General features: G+C 43.7%; 1 protein-coding gene across 1 annotated transcript in view; it reads left to right on the top strand.

The window, feature by feature from the left end:
• Window positions 1-23,914, top strand: part of arap3 (ArfGAP with RhoGAP domain, ankyrin repeat and PH domain 3) — a 201,844-nt gene that overhangs the window by 172,313 nt on the left and 5,617 nt on the right. The window contains exons 11-17 of the mRNA XM_048603508.1: window positions 3,387-3,597; window positions 4,965-5,096; window positions 5,979-6,132; window positions 10,365-10,467; window positions 11,496-11,694; window positions 17,066-17,129; window positions 21,596-21,759. Coding sequence (XP_048459465.1) covers window positions 3,387-3,597; window positions 4,965-5,096; window positions 5,979-6,132; window positions 10,365-10,467; window positions 11,496-11,694; window positions 17,066-17,129; window positions 21,596-21,759 — 1,027 coding nt within the window. The remainder of the gene's footprint in view (window positions 1-3,386; window positions 3,598-4,964; window positions 5,097-5,978; window positions 6,133-10,364; window positions 10,468-11,495; window positions 11,695-17,065; window positions 17,130-21,595; window positions 21,760-23,914) is intronic.

Here is a 23,914-nt window from a genome sequence, read left to right on the forward strand (position 1 = left end):
TTTCGGGCCTAGACCCTTCATCAGAAGGGTCTAGGCCCGAAACGTCAGCCTCTCTGCTCCTATGATGCTGCTTGGCCTGCTGTGTTCATCCAGCCCTGCACCTTGTTGACTCGGATTCTCCAGCATCTGCAGTTCCTACTATCTCTCCTTAGAATGTACTTTAGTTTTTCATTATTCATTTTGTGGGATGTGGGCATCTCTGGCTGGGCCAGCATTTCCTGCCCATCCCTAGCTGCCCTCGAGAAGTGTTGGTGAGTTGCCTTCTTGAACCGCTGCGGTCCACCTGTTGTAGGTTGACCCACAATAGTAAAAGCAACATAAATATTAAGCAAGAAGATAAAACTGATTCAGCTAACTGAGAATTAATTGGTGACTAATAATTGAAAAGAAAAGTGTTTCCGTTCAGTTGTATCAGCTTACTGATAAGGATGTAATGTTACAGGGTTAACAGAATTGTTTGATGACTCACCCAGGCTTTGACACCAAAATTAAATGCGGAGTTGTTCAAACTCTGGGACATCCAGGCATCTTCTTTATCCTTTTGTGAATGTGAGCACCACCAAAGCTGTGTAGGTTATGTGGACTGGCCATGCTGAATTATCTATAGTATCCAAGGATGTGCGGCCTGGTAGTTTAGCCATAGGAAATGCAGGGTTACAGCGACAGGGTTGTTCTGTGTGGGATGCTCTTCAAAGGGCCAATGTGGACAGTGTGGGCCAAGTAGACTGCTTCCACACTGGAGGGATTCTATGATTCTAATTGCCCTTGAGGAGGTGGTGGTAAGCTGCCTTCTTGAACTGCTGCAGTCCAAATAACATATGGACACCTAGAATGATGTTAAGGAAGGGTTCCACAATTTTGGTCCTGCAACAGGATGATGATATCAGTGGAATCTTTTGAGATCTACGTGATGGGGATGATGGGGAGATTTGTGGCAGAATTGGACATTCACCTCAACATGAGGAATACTTTGCTCCATCTCTTACGCTTTTCACAAACAGCAAGCTAATCACAGGACAGTGTCCAGTTGCCAGTCGAGGGGATGTAGTGATTGCTAAATGCCTTGTTAATGGCATCACCCCATTGCCTGGTCTAATTATGCAGAACACAACAAGCCAGGATAATTTGGCATACTCTGTCTGAACAGCAGGCTAGTCATGATGGTTAAGTCACATGAGATCCAGGAAGAGCTAGCTATTTGGATTCAAAATTGTCTCAATGACAGGAAGCAGAGGGTGATGGTTGAAGATAACACAGGTCCCAGCACCAACCCCTGTGGCACACCACTAGTCACAGGCCTCCAGTCCGAGAAACAACCTTCAACCATCACTCAGAGATAGTAAGAACTGCCGATGCTGGAGTCAGAGATAATACAGTGTGGAGCTGGAGGAACACAGCAGGCCAGGCAGCATCAGACGAGCAGGAAAACTGATGCTTCTGATCGGGACTCTTCTTCAGAAATAGGGGAGGGGGAAGGGAGCTCTGAGATAAATAGAGAGAGCAGGGATGGGGCTGGGGAAAGTAGGTGGGATGGTGATAGGTGAGTCCAGTTTCCAGGTGATGTCGTTGTGACAGTAGAGGAGGTCCAGGATGGGCCAGTGTCACAACGATGCTACCCGGAAACTGGAGGAGCAGCGCTTCATATTCCGCCTTGGGAACCTACAGCCCAATGGTCACACTGTGGACTTTATTTGTTTCAAAATCTCTCCACCCTAGGCCTCATCCCATGACCATCCCTCCCACTCATCCCCGTCTCCTTGACTTGTCCGCCCTCTCTCCCACCTATCCACGCCTCCCACCTCACTGACCAATCCCCACCACTGCCTACCTGCACCCACCTATCACCATCCCACCTACCTTCCCCAGCCCCATCCCTCCTCTCTCTATTTATTTCAGAGCTCCCTTCCCCCTTCCCCATTTCTGAAGAAGGGTCCCGACCCGAAATGTCAGCTTTCCTGCTCCTCTGAGAATACCTGGCCTGCTGTGAGCCTCCAGCTCCACACTGTGTTATCTCTGACTCCAGCATCGACAGTTCTTACTATCTCTGAGTGATGGTTGAAGGTTGTTTCTCGGACTGGAGCCTGTGACTAGTGGTGTGCCACAAGGGTTGGTGCTGGGACCCTTGTTATTTATTATTTACATAAATGATCTGGATGTGAATGTACAAGGCAGGATTTGTAAGTTTGTGGATGATACAAAATTAGGAGGTATCGTTGATAGCGAGGAAGGTTATCAAAAATTACAGAGGGATATTGATCAGATGGGGAAATGGGCTGAAGATTGAAAAATGCAATTCAATACAGATAAGTGTGAGGTTTTGCACTTTGGAAAGTCAACTTAAAGTAGGACTTATACAGTAAATGGTAAGGTCCTGTGGAGTATTGTGGAACAGAGCGTCCTAGAAGTACAAGCACATAGTTCATTGAAAGCAGCCTCACAGGTAGACAGGGTGGTGAAGAAGGTGTTTAGTATGCTGGCCTTCATCGGTTGAAGCACTGAGTTTAGGAGTTGGACATTACGTTACAGTTGTAGAAGTTGTTGCTGAGGCCACACTTGGAGTATTGTGTGCAGATTTGGTCGCCCTGTTATAGGAAAGACACAGTTAAACTGGAAAGTGTACAAAGAAGATTTACGACGATGTTGCCAGGACTAGTAAGCCTGAGTTATAGGGGGAGTATGGCCAGGATAGGAGTTAATTCCTTGGAATGTAGGAGAATGAGGGGTGACCTTATTGAGGTGTATAAAATCATGAGGGACATAGATAAGATGAAGTGCAAATAGTCTTTTTCCCAGGGATGGGGAATTAAAAACTAGAGGGCAGAGGTTTAACGTGAGGGGAGATAGATTTAAGAAGGACCTGAGGGCCAACTTCTTCACGCAGAGAGTGGTGTGTGTATGGAATGGCCTGCTGGAGAAAGTAGTTGAGGCAGGTACAATAGCAACATTTAAAAACCATTTGCATAGATACATGGATATGAAGGGTTCAGAGGGATATGGACCAAATGTGGGCAATTGGCACGAGTTGAGAGGGCCCCATGGTCAGCATGGACCAGTTTAGACTGAAGGGTCTGTTTTCATGCTGTAATACTCTATGACTTTATTATTGCACTGGAGGGATCCTCCTCCACCCTGGAGACCAATCCAAGCAGTGGAACCATAGCTTCAGCAGCCCCATCGTCTGCTCCACCACGGTCCTGGTCACAGCATGGCAGCATTGTACCTGTGCTCTGCATAGCCAGTGGTGTGTGCAGTGATAGACCCTTCCCCATAACCAGCCTTGTAAAGTACCCAGGCCTTCATACTCACCAGATATACAACAGTGCTCCAGGATTTAGGAGTCCTGGCAGCTGTCAGGGTAGATCACTTCCTGCTGCCAAATTCTACAGTGTTGTGATGCAGCCTCCTCAATCCCACCTGTGGACAGTTCGATAGCATCCTGCCCCTGGGCGAAGCCGTCTCTGCTCCGGAATCCTCCTGCTCGGGCTGTAACGCTGGCTTCGTTGTGTGGAAATATAAGGAACAAATCTGATCCTCTACAGATGACATTGTTCATGCCCTGCTGCATTTGTGGAAACACGATTGACAAATCCTACACAGGTCACCCATCTCTCCATTGAAGGAGCCAATCACGTAGAGGTTGAGTGCTGCTGTCAGCTACACATTCACTGGGAGAGGATGGCCTCCCGCTCCTGAAGCCCCCAGGTTCCAACCCAGCATCCGACACAGTTCCATTATCATGTCCTGGTACATACAGAGCCTGCGCCAACATGGCACCTTGCTCGTTTCCAGAAATGGAGTCAGAACTAGAAAACTCTGGGCCTCTTGTAGACCTTGAAGGCTTCATTCCTGTACTTGCTGTGATGACTAGGGCTATGCCTTGTCTGAGGTATCATGACACTGAGATGAAATTCACCATCAACTGTTTCTAAGATTATGGTGACTTTCAATCCATTATGGAGCAGTGCTTGAGAGAGTTTCAAGGCCAGATCATCAAAATTTAAGAATTGTAATCCCTTATCGATTTTTAATAAGATTTTGTGATCCACAGCGTCACTAACATCTTGACATTGCTGAGAAATGGGTGGGATCTGTCCAAACTGTATTTGCCATTTGTTGGGCTCTATTGGGCTTATGTCAACATGTATTTACCTCAGGTTAATTCCAATTGGATGCTACCATATAAGTTTAGGTAGCAGATTGTGTTACTCTTCTAACTTTGCATGGTATTGTTCTTTGGTCAAAACCTTAGAATCCTGTAGCTTCATTCTCCTTGTGAGTGTCTGGACCACTCATTCTGTCCAGTTTACTAAATTATTGGTCCCTAACCAGAATGTGACACAAATCTGGTAATCTGGCTTCAGATCGTAACAGCTGCTAAACCATCTAACCCCTTTTACTTACCATTTTATCAAAGTAGCCAGCTTTGGAAAACATCATCTTTTTCTGTGTTTCATCAAATTATTCAAAGCACACTCTTTCAAAAGAAGGAGCTTTTGAACATTATACAATGCACAGAAATTCTAACCTTAATGCTTGCCTTCCAAGGCTCTGAAACATAACTCATGAAGATGAAATCCATGGAAGTTTACTAACTAATAACGCTCCTGTGCAGCATCTTGGGATATTTTCCCATGTTAAATGCCGTATATAACTTCACACAATCAGAATGTTTACAGCGTAGAAGGATACCATTTGGTCCATCATACCAGCACCAATGCTATCATGTAATGGCAATCTCCTGCCTTTTCCCTATATTCCTGCACACCATTTCCATCCAAATAATCATCCAGTACCCTCATGAATGTCTCAATTAGACCTGCCTCCATTACATTTCCAGGTAGTGCTTTCACACCCAAATGACTCAGTGACTGAGTCCTGGTTTATTTACCCATGATTATGAGGCTCTAACTGATGAAACATTGAACTAAGTTGATGTTAACATGATTTTTGCCTCCTGTCTGCAGAAGTTTTAAATTCCAACTCCTTGGTTTCAATGGGCATTTACAGTGAAATTACGCAACCTGTATTGCATTGTGGATACCTGTACAAGACATCAGCCATGACAAAACTACCCAGCAGCAAGAAATGCAAAGATGGTACGTCATAGATATCCTGTAACACTGGCCGCAGAATGTTCTCATAGTTGAAGTGTTTTCTGGAACCTGATTATGATGAGAGAAATCAGGACAGCAAACTTATTTCAAATATTTAATGTTAGGATATGGGTGGTGTTAGCATGGCCATTTTTATCATCCATTCTTAGTTACTTTGAGAGAATTAAGAATTAACAATTATTGTGAAAACTGAATTCACTAACTGGACGGTGTTAAGAATGGCAGGTTCCAAGCTGTAATACCTTGTGGTTCCCAGCTGAAATAATCACATTTTCAGTCAACATGGGAACTTGGGTTCTTGAGGTACAGTGGTATTGTCCCTCCCTCTGACTGGGAAGATTTCAGGTTCAAGTCCCAGCAGTTCTGGAGGTGTGTCATAATTTCTCCAAACAGGTTGATTAGGAAAATATCTCAACAGTAGAGCTTTCATTACTTATTATGTTTCCCTGGACATCAGTGAGTGATATCACACTCCAGCTAAATGTTTATACATACATATGAAAATATTGTTCCTTAATCATGGTTGAATAATCTTAACAATCCCTGAAAGATATTAACACACCACATACCAGCAAGATTTGCAATTGCTCTCAAATAAGTGACTGAAAGCTCTAGATCCGAGCTCATTACATTCTGGGTTAAGCTTGTTCAAACATGTTTGACATTGGCCTTTTACAATCATGAAGAATACTCACAGTTCTCAGTCTGGGTACAATTTAAACCCATACCCCAGAGGTGAAAAAACAGTCTCTTACCTATAATGAGCCCCATTGTTACTCATGGAAACAAATTATTGTTTGAATGAAAAGGCCTCTTATTGCAAATATTAAATTTCAAATTGACCATGTGCATGTTTTCCCTCAGAGTTCCAGAAGCAGTGGTGCTCTTTGGACAGGTCGCTTCTTTTCTATGAAACAGATAAAAGTACTGAACCAATTGGGAAAATTGAAATGAATGACATTGTTTGTATTGGAGTGAGCAGACCACAATCGTTGGCCAACTCTGGTCCTACAGACAGGTACTGGGGAATTAAACAGTTTTTTTGTAACAGTTGGTTGAGGAGCATGTAGACACTGTAAAAATGGAGAGAACACAGACATCAATAGTATGATTTTCCTGTAATGTTTTAAAATGCGCAGTCAGTTTTGTCAGTTAAAAGGTATAGTCAATTATGCAAATGATGTTGTTAATCTAATTTAGTTTCTTATTCCTTCAGATCTGCTGAATATTTAACTTTGAGTGTATCCACCAGTACATGGAGTGGACTTTTTAAAATCTATATTAATTGGCAGGATGTAGGTGATCTGGCCAAGTCTGCATTATTCCCTGGCCCCGTCTGATTACCCTCATAAGACAATTGTGCAGTTTATCGAGCTACTGAGTTATGAGGGCAATAAGACAGGGGTACCCCTAACCCTAACCTCATCTGTATCATAATGAACTCATGACACTGTGAGTAGAATTTTACCAGTTCCATGGTGGCAGGAGCAGAGGTGTAGAGGTAAGAAACTAGCCGGAAATGTACAGCTCTTTGGTATTGTCAAACCATCAGGGAAGTTTTCCAGTAGTGACTTGAGTTTGGTGGCACATACCACAAAGGGGGACAGTCACTTTAAATATTTAATATCTCAATTAGGGTCAACTACTGGGCTGCTGTGATTTTGGGCATGGCAGAGTGCTTCTATCTTTACCAGTGTAGATGATTGCCAGACTAATAGTACATACTTTCCACAGGCTCAATATCTTATTGAAAGAACCACATGAAGGAAAGTCATTCATGTGGTTCAGACACCATACCCTGCTCCTTTACCCCATTGTCCCCTTTACCCAGAGGACTTTGCCTTTGCCTTTGCCTTTACCTCAGCATATCAGAACTGTTATTCACATACCCTTCAATGGCACAAAAACAGAAGCTGCTGGAAAAGCTTAGCAGGTCTGGAAGCACCTGTGAAGAAAAAAAAATCGGAGTTAACGTTTTGAGTCCGGTGACCCTTCCTCAGAACCTTAAAACGTTAATTTGATATTTTCTTCACAGATGCTACCAGACCTGCTGAGCTTTTCCAGCAACTTCTGTTTTTGTTCCTGATTTACAGCATTTGCAGATCTTTTGGTTTCTTTCCCTTCAATGGCACCTCCATGTGGGGCAGTTCCTGGCATCTGTTCTTTACCAGCCCTCCCGATGTTCTCAGCATCACAGATACCAGTCTTCAGCCAATTTGATTGACTCCACATGTTATCAAGAAATGATTGGAGGCACTGGCTATTGCAAAGGTTATGGGCCCTGATAACATTCTGGCAATAGTACTGAACACTTGTGTTCCAGTACTTGCTGCTTAGAAAGTGTCTTTGGGAGTTTTTGAGACTGCAAGACAAGAAGGGCCAAATGGCCCACTTCTGTGATGTATCATTTCTGTGGTTCTATGGTCTTGCAGCATCTGAGGAATGAGAAACCAACTTCATGTTTCGAGTCCGGTATGACCTGGAACTGGAGCCATATGGTGTTTTTTATGCTGTTCACAGACTGACAGGAAGACCAAGTGGAACAGATCATGAGGGTGTCCACAGAGAGGCAAAGGTGATGATAATGGTGATGAAAGAGAGATATTGCTTTAAAATATGTGTAGATGTTAGCGTGAAAAGGAGAAAGTAGGTTCAGTCTGTTCAGAGCAAAGTCAACAAGACATGGCTGGCATGGGGGAGGGGAAGTTGTGAAGTAGGGGGCCGCAAATTGTTAACAAAGTGAAGAACTGAAGCTGTCCACTGAAGTTGTTCATCGTGGAATCACAGAATTCTTTACTTTTTTTTATTTCCACACTGACCCTAAACCATTCAATGCCCTTTTGAATTTCTCAATTGAACCCGTCTCCAATACATTTCTGGGCAATACGTTCTATACTCTTGCCATACCTGTTGAGCGGTTAGTTCAGTTGGCTGTATGACTAACATGTCATGTAGAGTGATATCTATCAGCCTAAGTTCAATCCCTGCTCTTGCTGAGGTCACCATGAGGATCCTTCCTCGACTTGGCCTTTGTCCAAGGTATGTTGGCCTTCAGGTTAAACTCTGCCGTCAGTTTTCTATCTTGAAAATGAGAGCGGGGCAATGATGTTGAACTTGCTGAATGAAAATGTTTTTCCTCAAATCCCCCTTGCTTTATTTGCATGTCACTTTAATTCTATGTCCTCTCATTCTTGTACCATTTATAAGTGGGAACAGCTTCTCCTTATCTATTCTGTCCAGCCCACTCATGACTCTGTCAAATTGCCTCTCAACCAAGGAGAACTGTCCCAATTTTTTCGATCTGTCTTCATAACAGAGATTTCTCATTCTTGACTCATTTTGTAAATCACTTCTGCACACTGCAACCTGTTCACTTCTTTTGTGTAATGTAGTGCCCATAGCTGTACACAATCCTTCAGCTGAGGTCTAACAGGAATCTGATACAAGTTCAACATCACTTCCCCGCTCTTGTACCATATGGCCCTACTAAAAAACTTGAGGACACTGCTTTATTTACTGCTCTCTCATACACCCAGATCCCTCTGCTCCTCGCCCTTTTTAGACTTGTACCTCCTATTTTGTATTGTCTTTCAATGTTCTTCTGACTAAAGTGCATCACCCACACTTCTCTGCATTGAACTTCATCTATCACCAATCTGCCTATTATGGAGCAGAGCTTGAGAAAGTATCAAGGCCACATCAACAACTTGTCGTCATAATCTTAGAGACATCCACTTCACATGTCTGGCACTTCTGATTGAAGATTGCTCTGAATGATTCAGCCTTATTTTTTACACTGATACATTGGGCTCTCCCATCAATGAGGTTTGGGATATTTGTCGAGACTCCTCCTCCAGTGAGTTCTTTAATTGTTCACCACATTCATGACTAGATGTGGTAGTACTACAGAGCTTAGATCTGGTCTGTTGATTGTGCAATCATTGAACATCTTCTGCTGTACTTTGCCATAGTTGTTTGGCAAACAAGTCATTCTGCACTGCAGCTTCACCAGGTTGACACCTCATTTTTAGGTATGCCTGCTTCTGGCATGCCCTCCAGCACACGCCATTGAAACAAGGTTGATCCCCATGAAATGGAATGTAAGCCTGAGGAGAATAATCAGCCATGTGTTCACTTTTGCAGCATCTCCTGGGCCTAGTATCACTTCTAAGTTCCTTGCTGGGGTTCAATATCCCTTGGCCACATCATTTCATATAGCTGTTGTTTTTACTGTGATCTTTGGGATTGGAATGAAAAGGGGTCTTGAACCTCCAAATGGTATTTGCAAGACCGATCCAGACTTTCTCCAAGATAACCTTCTAATTGGCCACTTCCAGACTCAGTGTGTATTTAATGTGTCTTGTAGGTGAGCTTCCAGCACTGGCAGCTCGTTCAGCAGCTGAAACTCTTTTTCATGCTTTCTTTAGATTCTAGCCACAACTATATCAATAATGGGCAAAAAACTAGGAATTGTGAATGCTGGAAATCTGGAATAAGAATAGAAAGAGCTGAAGAAACTTAACAGGTCGAGTAGCATCTGTGGAGAGAATGCAGAGTTAACACTTTGGATCCAGTTACCTTTTTCACTGGACTCGAAACGTTGACTTGTTTCTCTCTCTACAGCTGCTGCTAGATTTGCTGAGTTTTTCCAGCAATTTCTGTTTTTATGTCAGTACTGGCTTGTGTCATATACATTCTACTTTCTGTAAAACTTGAGATAATCCAAAACATTGCCGTGTGCATCATGACCAAAGAATTACTTTGTTGGACAGAAATTCTAAAATGACAAATTCAAGGGCTCCTTAACCCTGACCAACCCTGGCCTTAATATGTCATAAGTTAATGAATAACTTTCCCATCATTTATTGCGTACCCTAGTGAACTTGCCCACCATCAACGATGAGTTTTTATTCGTCAAATTACTGGAGTAACCAACATTGGAATGACACTTATTATTTCTGTTTTCGATGAAACTATCCAAGGCAATCCCTTTAAAAACAAGGATGCTCCACCATGTTAAAAAATAGAAATTTCATGTGTGTTGGGCATCCATTCTTTGTCTGTATCCATGAGCAGAGCTGTTAACTTTTGACATAAATGAGCTAGTCCTGTTCTTCTCACTCTTAACTATTTAAATGCCAGAACACAGTATTTTACTCAATGTCTTCTCCAGGTCATGATTCTGTTTTAAATAGTTTGAGAAAGTTCTGGAGTCTCGATCAATCAGTCTTTTTCTTCTATCTTCATTAGGTTTCGATACACGTTTGAAATTTTTCTCACTTCAGAGAAGCTGTTTCAGTTTGGCACGGATAATCCTGACAGCCTACAGATGTGGACCAGTTCCGTAGCAAAGGTACCTCATGCTTATGAAACGTACTATACATCCTGTAAGAACCATGTTATCTCTCTGTCACTTTCCCACATTATTTATCTGAACTTCATTGGGGAATAGGGTGACATGGTAGCTCAGTGGTTTGCACTGCTACTGCATAGTGCCAGGGACCTGGGTTCAATTCCTCCCTTGGGTGACTGTGTGGAGTTTGCACATTCTCCCTGTGTCTGTATGGGGATGCTCTGGTTTCCTCCTACAGTCTTAAACAGTGCAGGTAGAGTGGATTGGCCATGGGAAATTGCCCATTGTGTCTAGGCTAAATGGGTTAACCATACGAAATGTAGAATAGGGGCATGAGTATGGGTAGGATGCTCTTCAGAGGATTGTTGTGGACTTGATGGACTGAATAGCCAGTTTCTACACCATAGGGATTTGGTGGGTTCTATTAGCAATGAAATCCAGTCAAAAGTCTCATTTTGCCTGGTCCAGATATCACTCCAGTCCTAGATGATGTAATTGATTCCTCAACAATATTCCTCAATATCTCCTCAAGAGATATTGGGCTGCAAGCACTTTACGTTTCCAAACATAATATTTTCCTGACAGTTGCGTCCAATCGTCTTCCAGTTGTTTGATTTCAGATTGGAGCCAGCTTGTGTCATGTTTTATTTGCCTTTGTCTTTGTATTTCCTTTTATTTAATTGCCCATGACCCTTCAATGTTATCCAAAATTTAGAAGTATCTTAACATTATTCATAAGGTTGCATGATTTTCTTTTGATGAGAAGCCCTCTTGATAGATCCATCAAGAAATCCAATATAATCTGCAATTTTTCTTTAAGTTGTTGACTTATAGATGTAATATTTCCAGTATGGTTTATTTTTGTTGTCAGAGTTGTAGTTTTGCCACTCAAAACAATCAATTAGTGTTACTGAATGATGTCATGCAATTATAACATTGTTTCTGTATAAGACTCTGTAAAGTTTTCCAGAAATATAATGATATTAAGGAAATTACTGTTCAAGTTGACTTTGTCTCCCCTGATTTAGGGCTTCACTGGTTTGAGTCTGCATAGCTTGTTGAATTGCCATTTTGATCGCATTGGAAAACTATGTTATAAATCCATGCGAAATCCTGGACAATGGCACGAAGGCTGGTTCATACTTAACAAATCCAACCTGAAATTCTACTCAGAAGAGGGTGGATTGGAGGAAGAGATTGTCAACCTCAAGAGACTCCAAGAACTGAGTGAGTGACATTAACACTGTGATTCCAGTGTTTGGTTTGCCTTACGTTTGTTCTAAAAAGATAATTACAAAGATTTTGTATTTTATCAATTCTCAATTAACCTTTGAAAGGATGGATTTTATTTATGTAAAAAGCCTGTATTATTATTTTTGAAGTCCTTTGAGTCACTGGGAATACTATGGCTCTGCATTCAGAATTGGAAGCTCTGTGGACTGTCAATCACTTTGGAAGGAAAAACCATGCATCCTCTCCCCAAGTCAGACTATTTTATCAATCACACATGAAAAAACATGACCACAGTGTACTGTGCAAGAGAATCTTTCCCTGTACCTCTGAACAATAATGGGTCACGTTTCACCAGCTCGCCCTCTTGAGAGAGATAAGTGGAATTAGATCAAATGTATGTTCCCCCACTGCATGACATCTACATGCATAGCTCTGGAAATTGTAACTTTTCTGATTCTGTCAATTTCTATGTATCACAATTCTGAATGACTGCAGAAGGCTGCAGGTGAGAGGGACTTGGGAGTCCTCATGCATGTATCACAAAAGCTAGTGTGTAAGCAGGGAACAGAGAAAGCAAAAGGAATATTAGTCTTTGTTTCAAAGGGATTGAAGGAGAAAAATAGGGAGAACTTACTAAAACAGTACAAGACTGGAGTTAAAATACAGCTGGATACTGTGACCAGTTTATTATTCCTTATCTAAGGAATAATGTGCTGGCATTGGAGGCAGTCCGGAGGAGGGTCACGAGGCTGATACCAGGTATGGAAGGAGAATTTTATGAGGTTGGGCATGTACTTAATGCAGTTTAGGAGAATGAGAGAACACCTTATTGAAACAGAAAGATTCTTAGGGGCTTTGACAGGATAGATGTGGAAAGGTTATTTTCCTCTTTGGGAGAGTCTAAGATCAGATGGAATAATCTCAGAACATTCGGAGACAGGGATGAGCAGGTCTTTTGTCAGAGGGTTGTGAAACTGTGGAATCTTTAACATTGAGGACTGTCGTGGCTGGGTCATTAAATATATTCAACATTGAGACTGAAAATTTTTAATCAGTAAGGGAACCAAGGGTTATGGAGAAAAGGCAAGAAAGTGGAGTTGAGGGTTATCAGACCAGCCATGGTCTGATTGTTTTTTTTGAGTTTTTTTTTTCTTTTTCTTGAACAGACCCTTCGGCCCTCTAATCCCACGCTGATCCAGATCCTCTATCTAAACCTTTTGCCTATTTTCCAAGGATCTGCATCCTTCTGCTCCCTGCCCATTCATGTATCTGTCCAGATAGTGTCATTTAGGATCTATCGTGCCTGCCTCTACCACCTCCGCTGGCAATGCGTGACAGGCAACCACCACGCTCTGCGTAAAGAACTTTTCACGCATATCTCCCTTAAACTTTTCCTCTCTCACCTTGAAATCGTGATCCCTAGTAATTGAGTCCCCCACTCTGGGAAAAAAGCTTCTTGCTATCCACCCTGTCTGTACCTGTCATAATTTTGGAGACCTCAAACAGGTCCCCCCTCAACTTCCGTCTTTCTAATGTAAATAATCCTAATCTACTCAACCTCTCTTCATAGCTAGCGCCCTCCATACCAGGCAACATCCTGGTGAACCTCCTCTGCACCCTCTCCAAAGCATCCACATTCTTTTGGTAATGTGGTGACCAGAATTGTACGCAGTATTCCAAATGTGGTCGACCCAAAGTCCTATACAACTGTCACATGGCCTGCCAACTCTTGTACTCAATACCCCGTCCGATGAATGAAAGCATGCCATATGCCTTCTTGACCACTCTATCGATCTACGTTGCCACCTTCAGGGTACAATGGACCTGAACACCCAGATCTCTCTGTGCATCAATTTTCCCCAGGGCTTTTCCAATTACTGTATAGTTCGCTCTTGAATTGGATCTTCCAAATGCATCACCTCGCATTTCCCTGGATTGAACTCCATCTGCTATTTCTCCGCTCAACTCTCCAATCTATCTATATTCTGCTGCATTCTCCAACAGTCCCCTTCACTATCTGCTACTCCACCAATCTTAGTGTCATCTGCACTTGCTAATCAGACCATCTATACCTTCCTCCAGATCATTTATGTATATCACAAACAACAGTGGTCCCAACACGGATCCCTGTGGAACACCACTGGTCACAGTTCTCCATTTTGAGAAACTCCCGTCCACTACAACTCTCTGTCTCCTGTTGCCCAGCCAGTTCTCTATCCATCTAGCTAGTATACCCTGGACCCCATGCCACTTCACTTTCTCCATCAGCCTACCATGGGGAACCTTATCAAACGCCTTACTGAAGTCCATGTATATGACATCCACAGCCCTTCCCTCATCTATCAACTTTGTCACTTCCTCAAAGAATTCTATCAAGTTGGTAAGACATGACCTTCCCTGCACAAAACCATGCTGCCTATCACTAATGAGCCCATTTTCTTCGAAATGAAAATAGATCCTATCCCTCAGTATCTTCTCCAGCAGCTTCCCCACCACTGACGTCAGGCTCATCGGTCTATAATTACCTGGATTATCCTTGCTACCCTTCTTAAACAAGGGGACAACATTAGCAATTCTCCAGTTCTCCGGGACCTCACCTGTGCTGAAGGATGCTGCAAAGATATCTGTTAAGGCCCCAGCTATTTCCTCTCTCCCTTCCTTCAGCAACCTGGGATAGATCCCATCCAGACCTGGGGACTTGTCCACCCTAATGCCTTTTAGAATACCCAACACTTGCCCCCCTCCTTATGCTGACTTGACCTAGAGTAATCAAACATCCATCCCTAATCTCAACATCCGCCATGTCCCTCTCCTCAGTGAATACCAACGCAAAGTACTCATTAAGAACCTCACTCATTTTCTCTGACTCCTCGCATAACTTCCCACCTTTGTCCTTGAGTGGGCCAACCTTTTCTCTAGTTACCCTCTTGCTCCTTATGTGTGAATAAAAGGCTTTGGGATTTTGCTTAACCCTGTTTGCTAAAGATATTTCATGACCCCTTTTAGCCCTGTTAATTCCTCATTTCAGATTGGTCCTACTTTCCCAATATTATTCCAAAACTTCATCCGTTTTCAATTGCCTAGACCTTATGTATGCTTCCTTTTTCCACTTTACTAGTCTCACAATTTCACGTGTCATCCATGGTTCCCTAATCTTGCCCTTTCTATCCCTCATTTTCAAAGGGACGTGTCTGTCCTGCACTGTAATCAACCTCACTTTAAAAGCCTCCCACATATCAAATGTGGATTTACCCTCAAACAGTTGCTCCCAATCCACATTCCCCAGCTCCTGCCGAATTTTGCTTCAGTTGGCCTTCCCCCCAATTCAGCACTCTTCCTTTAGGACCACTCTCGTCTTCGTCCATCAGTATTCTAAAACTTACGGAATTGTGATCACTATTCCCAAAGTAATCCCCTGCTGAAACTTCAACCACCTGGCCAGGCTCATTCCCCAACACCAGGTCCAGTATGGCCCCTTCCTGAGTTGGACTATTTACATACTGCTCCAGAAAACCCTCCTGGATGCTCCATACAAATTCTGCTCCATCTAAACCCCTAACACTAAGTGAATCCCAGTCAATGTTGGGAAAATTAAAATCTCCCATCACCACCACCCTGTTGCTCCTACATCTTTCCATAATCTGCCTACATATTTGTGCCTATATCTCACGCTCTCTGTTGGGAGGCCTGTAGTACAGCCCCAGCATTGCACACTTCCTATTTCTGAGCTCTGCCCATATTGCCTCACTGCTCAAGTCCTCCATAGTGCCTTCCTTCAGCACAGTAATGCAAATCCTCCACCCCTTTTACCTCCCTCTCTGTCCCACCTGAAGCATCAATATTCTGGGATATTTCATTTGCCAATCTTGCTCTTCTCTCAACCAAGTCTCAGTAATAGCAATAACATCATACTCCCAGGGACTAATCCAAGCCCTAAGTTCATCTGCCTTACCTACTACACTTCTCGCTTTAAAACAAATGCACCTCAGACCACCTGTCCCTTTGCGTTCATCATCTGCTCTCTGCCTACTCTTCCCCTTTGTCACACTGACTTCATTATGTAGTTCCTTACAGGCTTTAGATACTACCTCCTTACTGTCCACTAACCTCCTCATTTGGTTCCCATCCCCTGCCACATTAGTTTAAACCCTCCCCAACAGCATTGGCAAAAGCACCCCCGAGGACATTGGTTCCAGTCCTGCCCAGGTGTAGACCGTCCGATTTGTAATCGTCCCACCTCCCCAGAACCGGTCCCAATGTCCCAAAAATCTGAACCCCTCTCTCCTGCACCATCTCTCAAGCCACTCATTTATCCTGCCTATTCTTTCATTTCCCTTCTGACTAGCACGTGGCACTGGTAGCAATTCTGAGATTACTACCTCTGAGGTCCTACTTTTTAACTTGGTTCCTAACTCCCTAAATTCTGCTTGTAGGACCTCATCCCGTTTTTTACCTATATCATTGGTGCCTGTATGCACCACGACAACTGGCTGTTCACCCTCCCCCTTCAGAATGTCCTGCAGTCGATCTGAGACATCCCTGACCTGTGCAGCTTGGAGGCAACATACCATTCAGGAGTCTCGTTTTCGACCGCAGAACCGCCTGTCTACTCCCCTTACAATCGAATCCCCTATGACTATAGCCCTTCCACTCTTTTTCCCACCCTTCTGTACAGCAGAGCCAGCCACGGTGCCATGAACCTGGCTACTGCTGCCTTCCCCTAGTGAGCCATCTCCCACAACAGTATCCAAAACGGTATACCTGTTTTGGAGGGAGATGACTGCAGGGGACACCTGCACTGCCTTCCTGCTTTTTCTCTGCCTTTTGGTCACTCATTCCCTTCCTCCCTCAGCAATCCTAATCTGCGGTGTGACCAATTTGCTGAACGTGTATCCACGACTTCCTCAGCATTGCGGATGCTCCAAAGTGAGTCCATCCGCAGCTCCAGAGCCGTCATGCGGTCTAACAAGAGCTGCAGCTGGACACACTTCCTGCACGTGTAGGAGTCAGGGACATCAGCCGCGTCCCTGAGCTCCCACATTGAGCAAGAGGAGCATAACACATTGTATAGCAGAGCAGACTCAATGAGCTGAATGGCCCACTGCTGTTCCTATACTTCATGGTCAAAAGAATGTGTGAGCCAGTATGCGGGGATGAGGAGTAGAAAGGGTTTACTCCAGAAACCTGTATGTATCAATATTTTAATATGTATTGGCATCAGTTCTTCAGAACATTAACCCAGTTCTCAATCTGTTTTTATAACAATGAGGGACAAATGAAATGTCTTGTACTAATACCTGTTGGGTATATCCACATAATACAGATCTCATTGTTACTTTGTGTGTTGCAATTTCTTCACAAATAGCTTTCACCATTCTGAATGAAAATAGTGAGAAGAAGGAAGTTTTAAGACTGGTTGACAAGGAAAGGTGAGACATGCCACTCAACAAACTAGCAGTATTGAAAAGCAATGCAAAACATTTTACGATCAGATTTTACATGCCGTGCACTGACAGCCTTTAAGCTAACAATATTTTCCATGACCTCCAAGGGCACTGTACATTTTGCCAGATATTACTGTCTTTGCTAACAGCAAATGATTGCAAGTAGCCCTATATAACTACATTGTTATTTCCCTTCTAATTTAAAACTGAAATGCAAACGGGCAGCTATTTGAATTATTTGAGGCATTTACTTTCAGTGTAACAATGTGGTTATGTGGCTCATGTCTCCACTCCCCCACACTGCCCTGGCTGTTCTTGACCATCTGGCAGAAATTTAGTCCTTCACAGTATGGTGATGAACATTTAATTTAAATCCCCATAAGACAACCTACTGGTATGGCATGGAAAATATAAAGCCAGGGGCAATATTTTCAGAGTTTGGGTTTTGAACGAGTGGTGTATGGATGTTGGTTGATTTTTGTGAAGAGGCTTAAAAATTGGGCTTGGGTAGGTGATGGACGAATGGCATTATCACTAGACTATTAATGCAGAAACCCAGCTAATATTCCAGGGACCTGGGCTCAAATCCCATCGTGGCAGATGGTGGAATTTGAATTCAATAATTTTTTTTAAAAAGCCTGGAATTAAGAATCTACTGATCACCATGAAATCATTGCCGATTGTCGGAGAAAAAAAACATCTGGTTCACTAATGCCCATCAAGGGAGGAAATCTGCCACCCTCACCTGGTCTGGTCTACATGTGATTCCAGAACCACAGCAATGTGCTTGAGTCTCAATTGCCCTCTGAAATGGACTAGCAAGTCACTCACTTGTACCTATCACTGCAGAGTCTCAAAGAAATGAAACTGGATGGATCACCTGGCATTGACCTAGTCACTGGAAAAGACAATGGCAGAAAAAGCTCTATTGACCCTGCAAAGTCCTCCTCACTAACATCTAGGGGTTAGTGCCAAAATTGGGAGAGCTGTCTCACGGACCTGTTAAGTAACACCCTGACACAGTCATATGCACAGAATCATACTTGCAGACAATGCCGCAGACACTGCCATCACCATCTCTGGATATGCCCTGTTCCACCGGCAGGACAGACCCAGCAGAGGGGGTGGCACAGTGGGATACAGTCGGGAGGGAGTCACTCTGGGAGTCCTCAACATTGATTCCAGACCCCATGAAGTCTCATGTCTTCAGGTTAAACATGGGCAAGAAAACCTCCTGCTGATTACCACATACCGTCCTCCCTCAGCTGATGAATCAGTTGTCCTCCATGTTGAGCAACACTTAGGAAGCACTGAGGATCTCAAAAGCACTAAATATACTTTGAGTAGGGGATTTCAACGTCCTACCACTAAGAGTGGCTCGGCAGCAGTAGTACTGATCGAGCTGGTTGGGTCCTAAAGGACAAAGCTGCTAGACTGGGTCTGCGGCAGGTGGTGAGGGAACCAACAAGCAGGAAAACCATGCTTGACCTCATCCTTACCAATCTGCCATCTGCAGATGTATCTGTCCATAACAGTATCGGTAAGAGTGACCATCGCACAGTCCTTGTGGAGACAAAGTCCCGCCTTCACATTGAGAACAACCTCCATCATGTTGTGTGACTCTATCACCGTGCTAAATGGGACAGATTTTGCACAGATCTAGCAAATCAAGACTGACAATCCATGAGGCACTGTGGGCCATCAATAACAATAGAATTGCACTCCAGCACAATCTGTAACCTCATGGTCTGGCATATACCCCACTCAACCATTACTATCAAGCCAGGGGATCAACCCTGGCTCAATGGAGAGTGCAGGACGGCATGCCAGGAGTGGCACCAGGCATACGTGAAGATGAGGTGTCAACCTGGTGAAGCAACCAAACAGGGCCAAACAGTGAAAGCAGCAAGGGATAGATAGAGCGAAGTGATCCCACAAACAACAGATCAGATCTAAGCTCTGCAGTCCTGCCACATCCAGTTGTGAATGGTGGTGGACAATTAAACAACTCATTGGAGGAGGAGGCTCCACAAATATCCCTATCCTCAATGATGGAAGAGCCCAGCACATCAGTGCAAAAGATAAGGCTGAAGCATTCACAGCAATCTTCAGCCAGAAGTGCCGAGTGGATGATCCATCTCAGCCTCCTCCAGTGGTCCCCAGCATCACAGATACCAGTCTTCAGCCAATTCGATTCACTCCACGTGATATCAAGAAATGGTTGGAGACACTGGATACTGCAAAGGCTACGGGCCCTGACAACATTCCGTCAATAGTACTGAAGACTTGTGCTTTCGAATGTGCCGCTCCCCTAGCCAAGCTGTTCCAGCACAGTTACAACAGTAGCATCTACCTGGCAATGTGGAAAATTGCCAAGTATGTCCTGTACACAAAAGGCAGGACAAATCCAACTCGGCCAGTTACTGCCCCATCAGTCTACTCTCGATCGTCAGTAAATTGATGGAAATTGCCATTAACAGTGCTATCAAGCAGCTCCTGCTCAACAATAACCTGCTCAGTGACACCCAGTTTGGGTTCTGCCAGGGCCACTCAGCTCCTGACCTCGTTACAGCCTTGGTTCAAACATGGACAAAAGAGCTGAATTCCAGAGGGGAGGTGAGAGTGACAGCCCTTGACATCAAGGCTACATTCGACTGAGTGTGGCATGAAGGAGCCGTAGCAAAACTGGAATCAATGGGTATCGGGGGCAAACTCTCCAGTGGTTGGAGTCATACCTGACACATAAGAAGATAGTCGAGGTTGTGGGAGGTCAATCATCTCAGCTCCAGGACATCTCTGCAGGAGTTCCTCAGGGTAGTCTCCTCAGCTCAACATATTCAGCTGCTTCATCAATGACCTTCCCTCCATCATAAGGTCAGAAGTGGGGATGTTCGCCGATGATTGCACAATGTTCAGCACCATTCATGACTCCTCAGATACCGAAGCAGTCCGTGTTCAAATGCAACAAGTTCTGGACAATATCAAGGCTTGGGCTGACAAGTGGCAAGTGATATTCATGCCACCCAAATGCCAGGTCTGTAACCATCACCAATAAGAGACAATCTAACCACCGCCCCTTGATATTCGCTGGTGTTACTATCACTGAATCCCCCACTATCAATATCCTGGGAGTTATCATTAACCAGAAACTCAGCTGGACTCACCACATAAGCACAGTGGCTACAAGAGCAGGCCAGAAGCTAGGAATACTGCGGCGAGTAAATTACCTCCTTACTCCTCAAAGCCTGTCCACCATCTACAAGGCACAAGCCAGGAATGTGATGGAATACACCCCATTTGCCTGGATGACTATAGCCCCAACAACACTCAAGAAGCTTGACACTATCCAGGACAAAGCAGCTCGCTTGATTGGCACTATATCCACAAGCACCCACTCCCTCCAACACCGACGCTCAGTAACAGCAGTGTGTACTATCTACAAGATGCACTGCAGAATTCACCAAAGATTCTCAGACAGCACCTTTCAAACCCACGATCACTTCCATCTGGAAGGACAAGGGCAGCAGACATATGGGAATACCACCACCTCCAAGTTCCCCTCTAAGATCCTCACCATCCTGATGTGGAAATATATCGCCATTCCTTCACTGTCGCTGGGTCAAAATCCTGGAATTCCCTCCCTAATGGCATTGTGGGTCAACCTACAGCTGGTGGACCACAGCAATTCAAGAAGGCAGCTCACCCCCACCTTCTCAAGGACAACTAGGGATGAGCAATAAATGCTGGCCAGCCAGTGATGTCCACATCCCACAAATGAATAAAAAAAAATTAACTGGATCAGCTTTTCGCAAACCGCAGCATCTAGGATAAGCTTTTCATTTCAGTTTGAAGGAGATCCGACATGTCAGATGCAACTATCAATTCTCATCAGAAGAGGACATTGTTCAGAGCTGTTAAAAGGATAAATTACTTTAGTAAAAGGGAATAGTTTGTGAAATGTCCAGACCAGGCCTGTTTGGTTCAAACTTTGAAGATTACTGTAAGACTGAGAAAGTTTAAGCTCTCAATTGTGAGTGTATTAGAGGGAAGAAACTTTGCAGCTCACAGGACAGGAACCAAGGAAAAGCAGGTCCAGTCAAACCTATAGGTTTGTTAAGGAGGGAAAATGTCTCTAGATTGTGATTTATTGTAAAGTGATGGTATTGGGGAGTAGATGGGATTTTGTTCTAACAAATTTTTTCAAGTTGTCTTATATTTAGATGGCTTGGTTTGGTTAATTTTATTATTATTTCTTTTGTGTAATAAACTTTTGTTTTATTGTTGAAACATAGCAGCAGCATTGCCTGCTCATGTTTCAGTGAAAGCCTACTGTGTTAAATATGATCAGTTGAGCTAGATTTCATTCTGGAATTTGACTTGCCCTGTTGTAATACCAGGTGGAATCATAATGAGTTGATGTTTGGTATGTAACCCTCTCTCTTTATTTATAGAACATTATACCTGCACGGTGTGACACGCCTGGATTATTCAGCTTGGTGTAGTGATATTCAGAGAGCTGCAGGCAGTCGAGGAAATGCCCTTAGTGATCAACAACTCAGCAGAAATGATATCCCCATCATTGTTGACAGCTGCATTGCCTTCATCACCCAGTATGGTGAGTGAATTTCAACACAAGGGGCCACTGAAGCGAAGTTTGGACTCACATTTTAAAAATAAATCACTTATGCACTGAAGCCAGACTCTGGTGAGAGTGGCACTAAACTGAAGGCTGTCACTTTTGCAGAAGGTGCAAAAGTTATTCTGGGGTCATTTCTGTGTAACTGTGTAAGTCAGGTTGAGTCCAGTATTTGTCAGGGGTGGGGAAATCGCTGTTGCCCGAAGTTAAATATGGAAGTATCCACGGTATCTTCTATTTTCAGAGCTACAACAATGTAGCTGAAGCTTAAAAATTAAGATTAAAACATGAAATGCTTTTATCCCTTCATTCTCCATGCCCCATCTGTGCTTTGTAATGCCCTGTACCCACCTCCATGTCCCCAACAACATCCAGGTCAGTGTACAGCCTTGTGCCAAACACCATGGCCCATATGTCTCTTCTGAGATTTTTGAAATGTTAACTCTGTTTTTTCCTTCACAGATGCTGCCAGACCTGCTGAGCTTTTCCAGCAACTTTATTTTTGTCCCATTGATTCCAGTTTTGCTAGGGCTCCTCGATGCCACATTCGATCAAATAGTTTTTTTGTCCATGTTTGAACCAAGGCTGGAATGAGGTCAAGAGCTGAGTGGCCCTGGCAGAACCCAAACTGGGCGTCACTGAGCAGGTTATTGCTGAGCAGATGCTGCTTGGTAGCGCTCTTAATGACACCTGCCGTCACTTTACTGGTGATCAAGGGTAGACTGATGGGTGATAATTAGCCGGGATGAATTTGTCCTGCCTTCTGCGTGCAGGACATACTTGGGTAATTTTCCACATTGTTGGGTGAGTGCCAATTTTGTAGCTGTACTGGAACAGCTTGCTCAAGGGAACAGCAAGTTCTGGAGCACAAGTCTTCACTTTGCCAGAATGTTGTCAGGGACAATAAATTTTGCAGTATCCAGTGCCTGTAACCATTTCTTGATATCACTTAAAGTGAAACAAATTCACTGAAGACTATTATCTGTGATGCTGGGGACCTCAGGAAGAGGCTGAGACGGACTATGGTTGCACTTCTGGTTGAAGATTTTCTTGTCTTTTTGCATGACATGGTGGGCTCTCCCATCATTGAGAATGGCGATATTTGTGAGGCTTCCTCCGTCAATGAATTGTTTAATTGTCCTCGACCATTCGCAACCGGCAGTGGCTGGACTACAGAGCTTTGATCCAATCTAGTGGATGTGGAATCATTTAGCTCTATCACCTCCTGCCTCTGCTGTTTGGTGTGCAAGAAGTTCTGTTTTGCAGCTTCACCAGGATGATGTCTTAGTTTTAGGTATGCCTGGTGCTACTCCTGGCGTGCCCTCCAACACTCTCCATTGTCCCAGGTTTGATCCCCTGGCTTGATGATAATGGTCGAGTGGGGCATATATAGGGCCAAGAGGTTGTAGATTGTGTGACTGCTGATGTGCCATCACATCTCATGGATGCCCTGTCTTGAGTTGCTGAACCTGTTTGAAATCTGTTGTAATTGTAATTAAAGGCCATTATTGAATCAGGCATTAATCAGGAAACTCACGTAATGTTTTAGGTTTGAATCCTGCCACAGCAGATGGTGGAATTTGAATTCAATACAAGTCTGGAATTAAGAGTTGAGTGATAATCGTGAAACCATTGCTGATTGTCACAAAAACTCATCTGGTTCACTAATGTTCTTCAGGGAAGGAAATATACTATGCTTACCTGGTCTGGCCTACATGAGTCTCCAGACCACAACAATGCGAGTGACTCTTACCGTCTGGGCAATTAGGGATGCTGCCTAGCTGATGATGCCCATGTCCTGTGATTGAATAAAAAATAGTGTATTATCGGCAATGTTTTCATGGTCATCATCAAAGTAGCTTTTAGTTTAAATATTTTTTCCAGATTAAAATTTCCCCATCTCTTCTGGTAGGATTTGAACATCTGACCCTTGAGCGTTAATCTTGATTACTGATCTAGAGGCATTACCAAGCACCTCTCCAAATCTCCTCTCACATTTGCGAAGCTCATGAAGTCTAGAGAATTTAACAACTTACAAAGAAACTGGGCCTTGCAGTAACCTAGTTCTGCTTTCATCTCTCTACATGGCCAATTATGTTCTGCCTCTGGGGCCAGTTAGAGAGCCATACAATAC

Source organism: Rhincodon typus, chromosome 12 (genome assembly GCF_021869965.1).
Source record: "Rhincodon typus isolate 14 chromosome 12, sRhiTyp1.1, whole genome shotgun sequence".
Lineage (NCBI taxonomy): Eukaryota > Metazoa > Chordata > Chondrichthyes > Orectolobiformes > Rhincodontidae > Rhincodon > Rhincodon typus.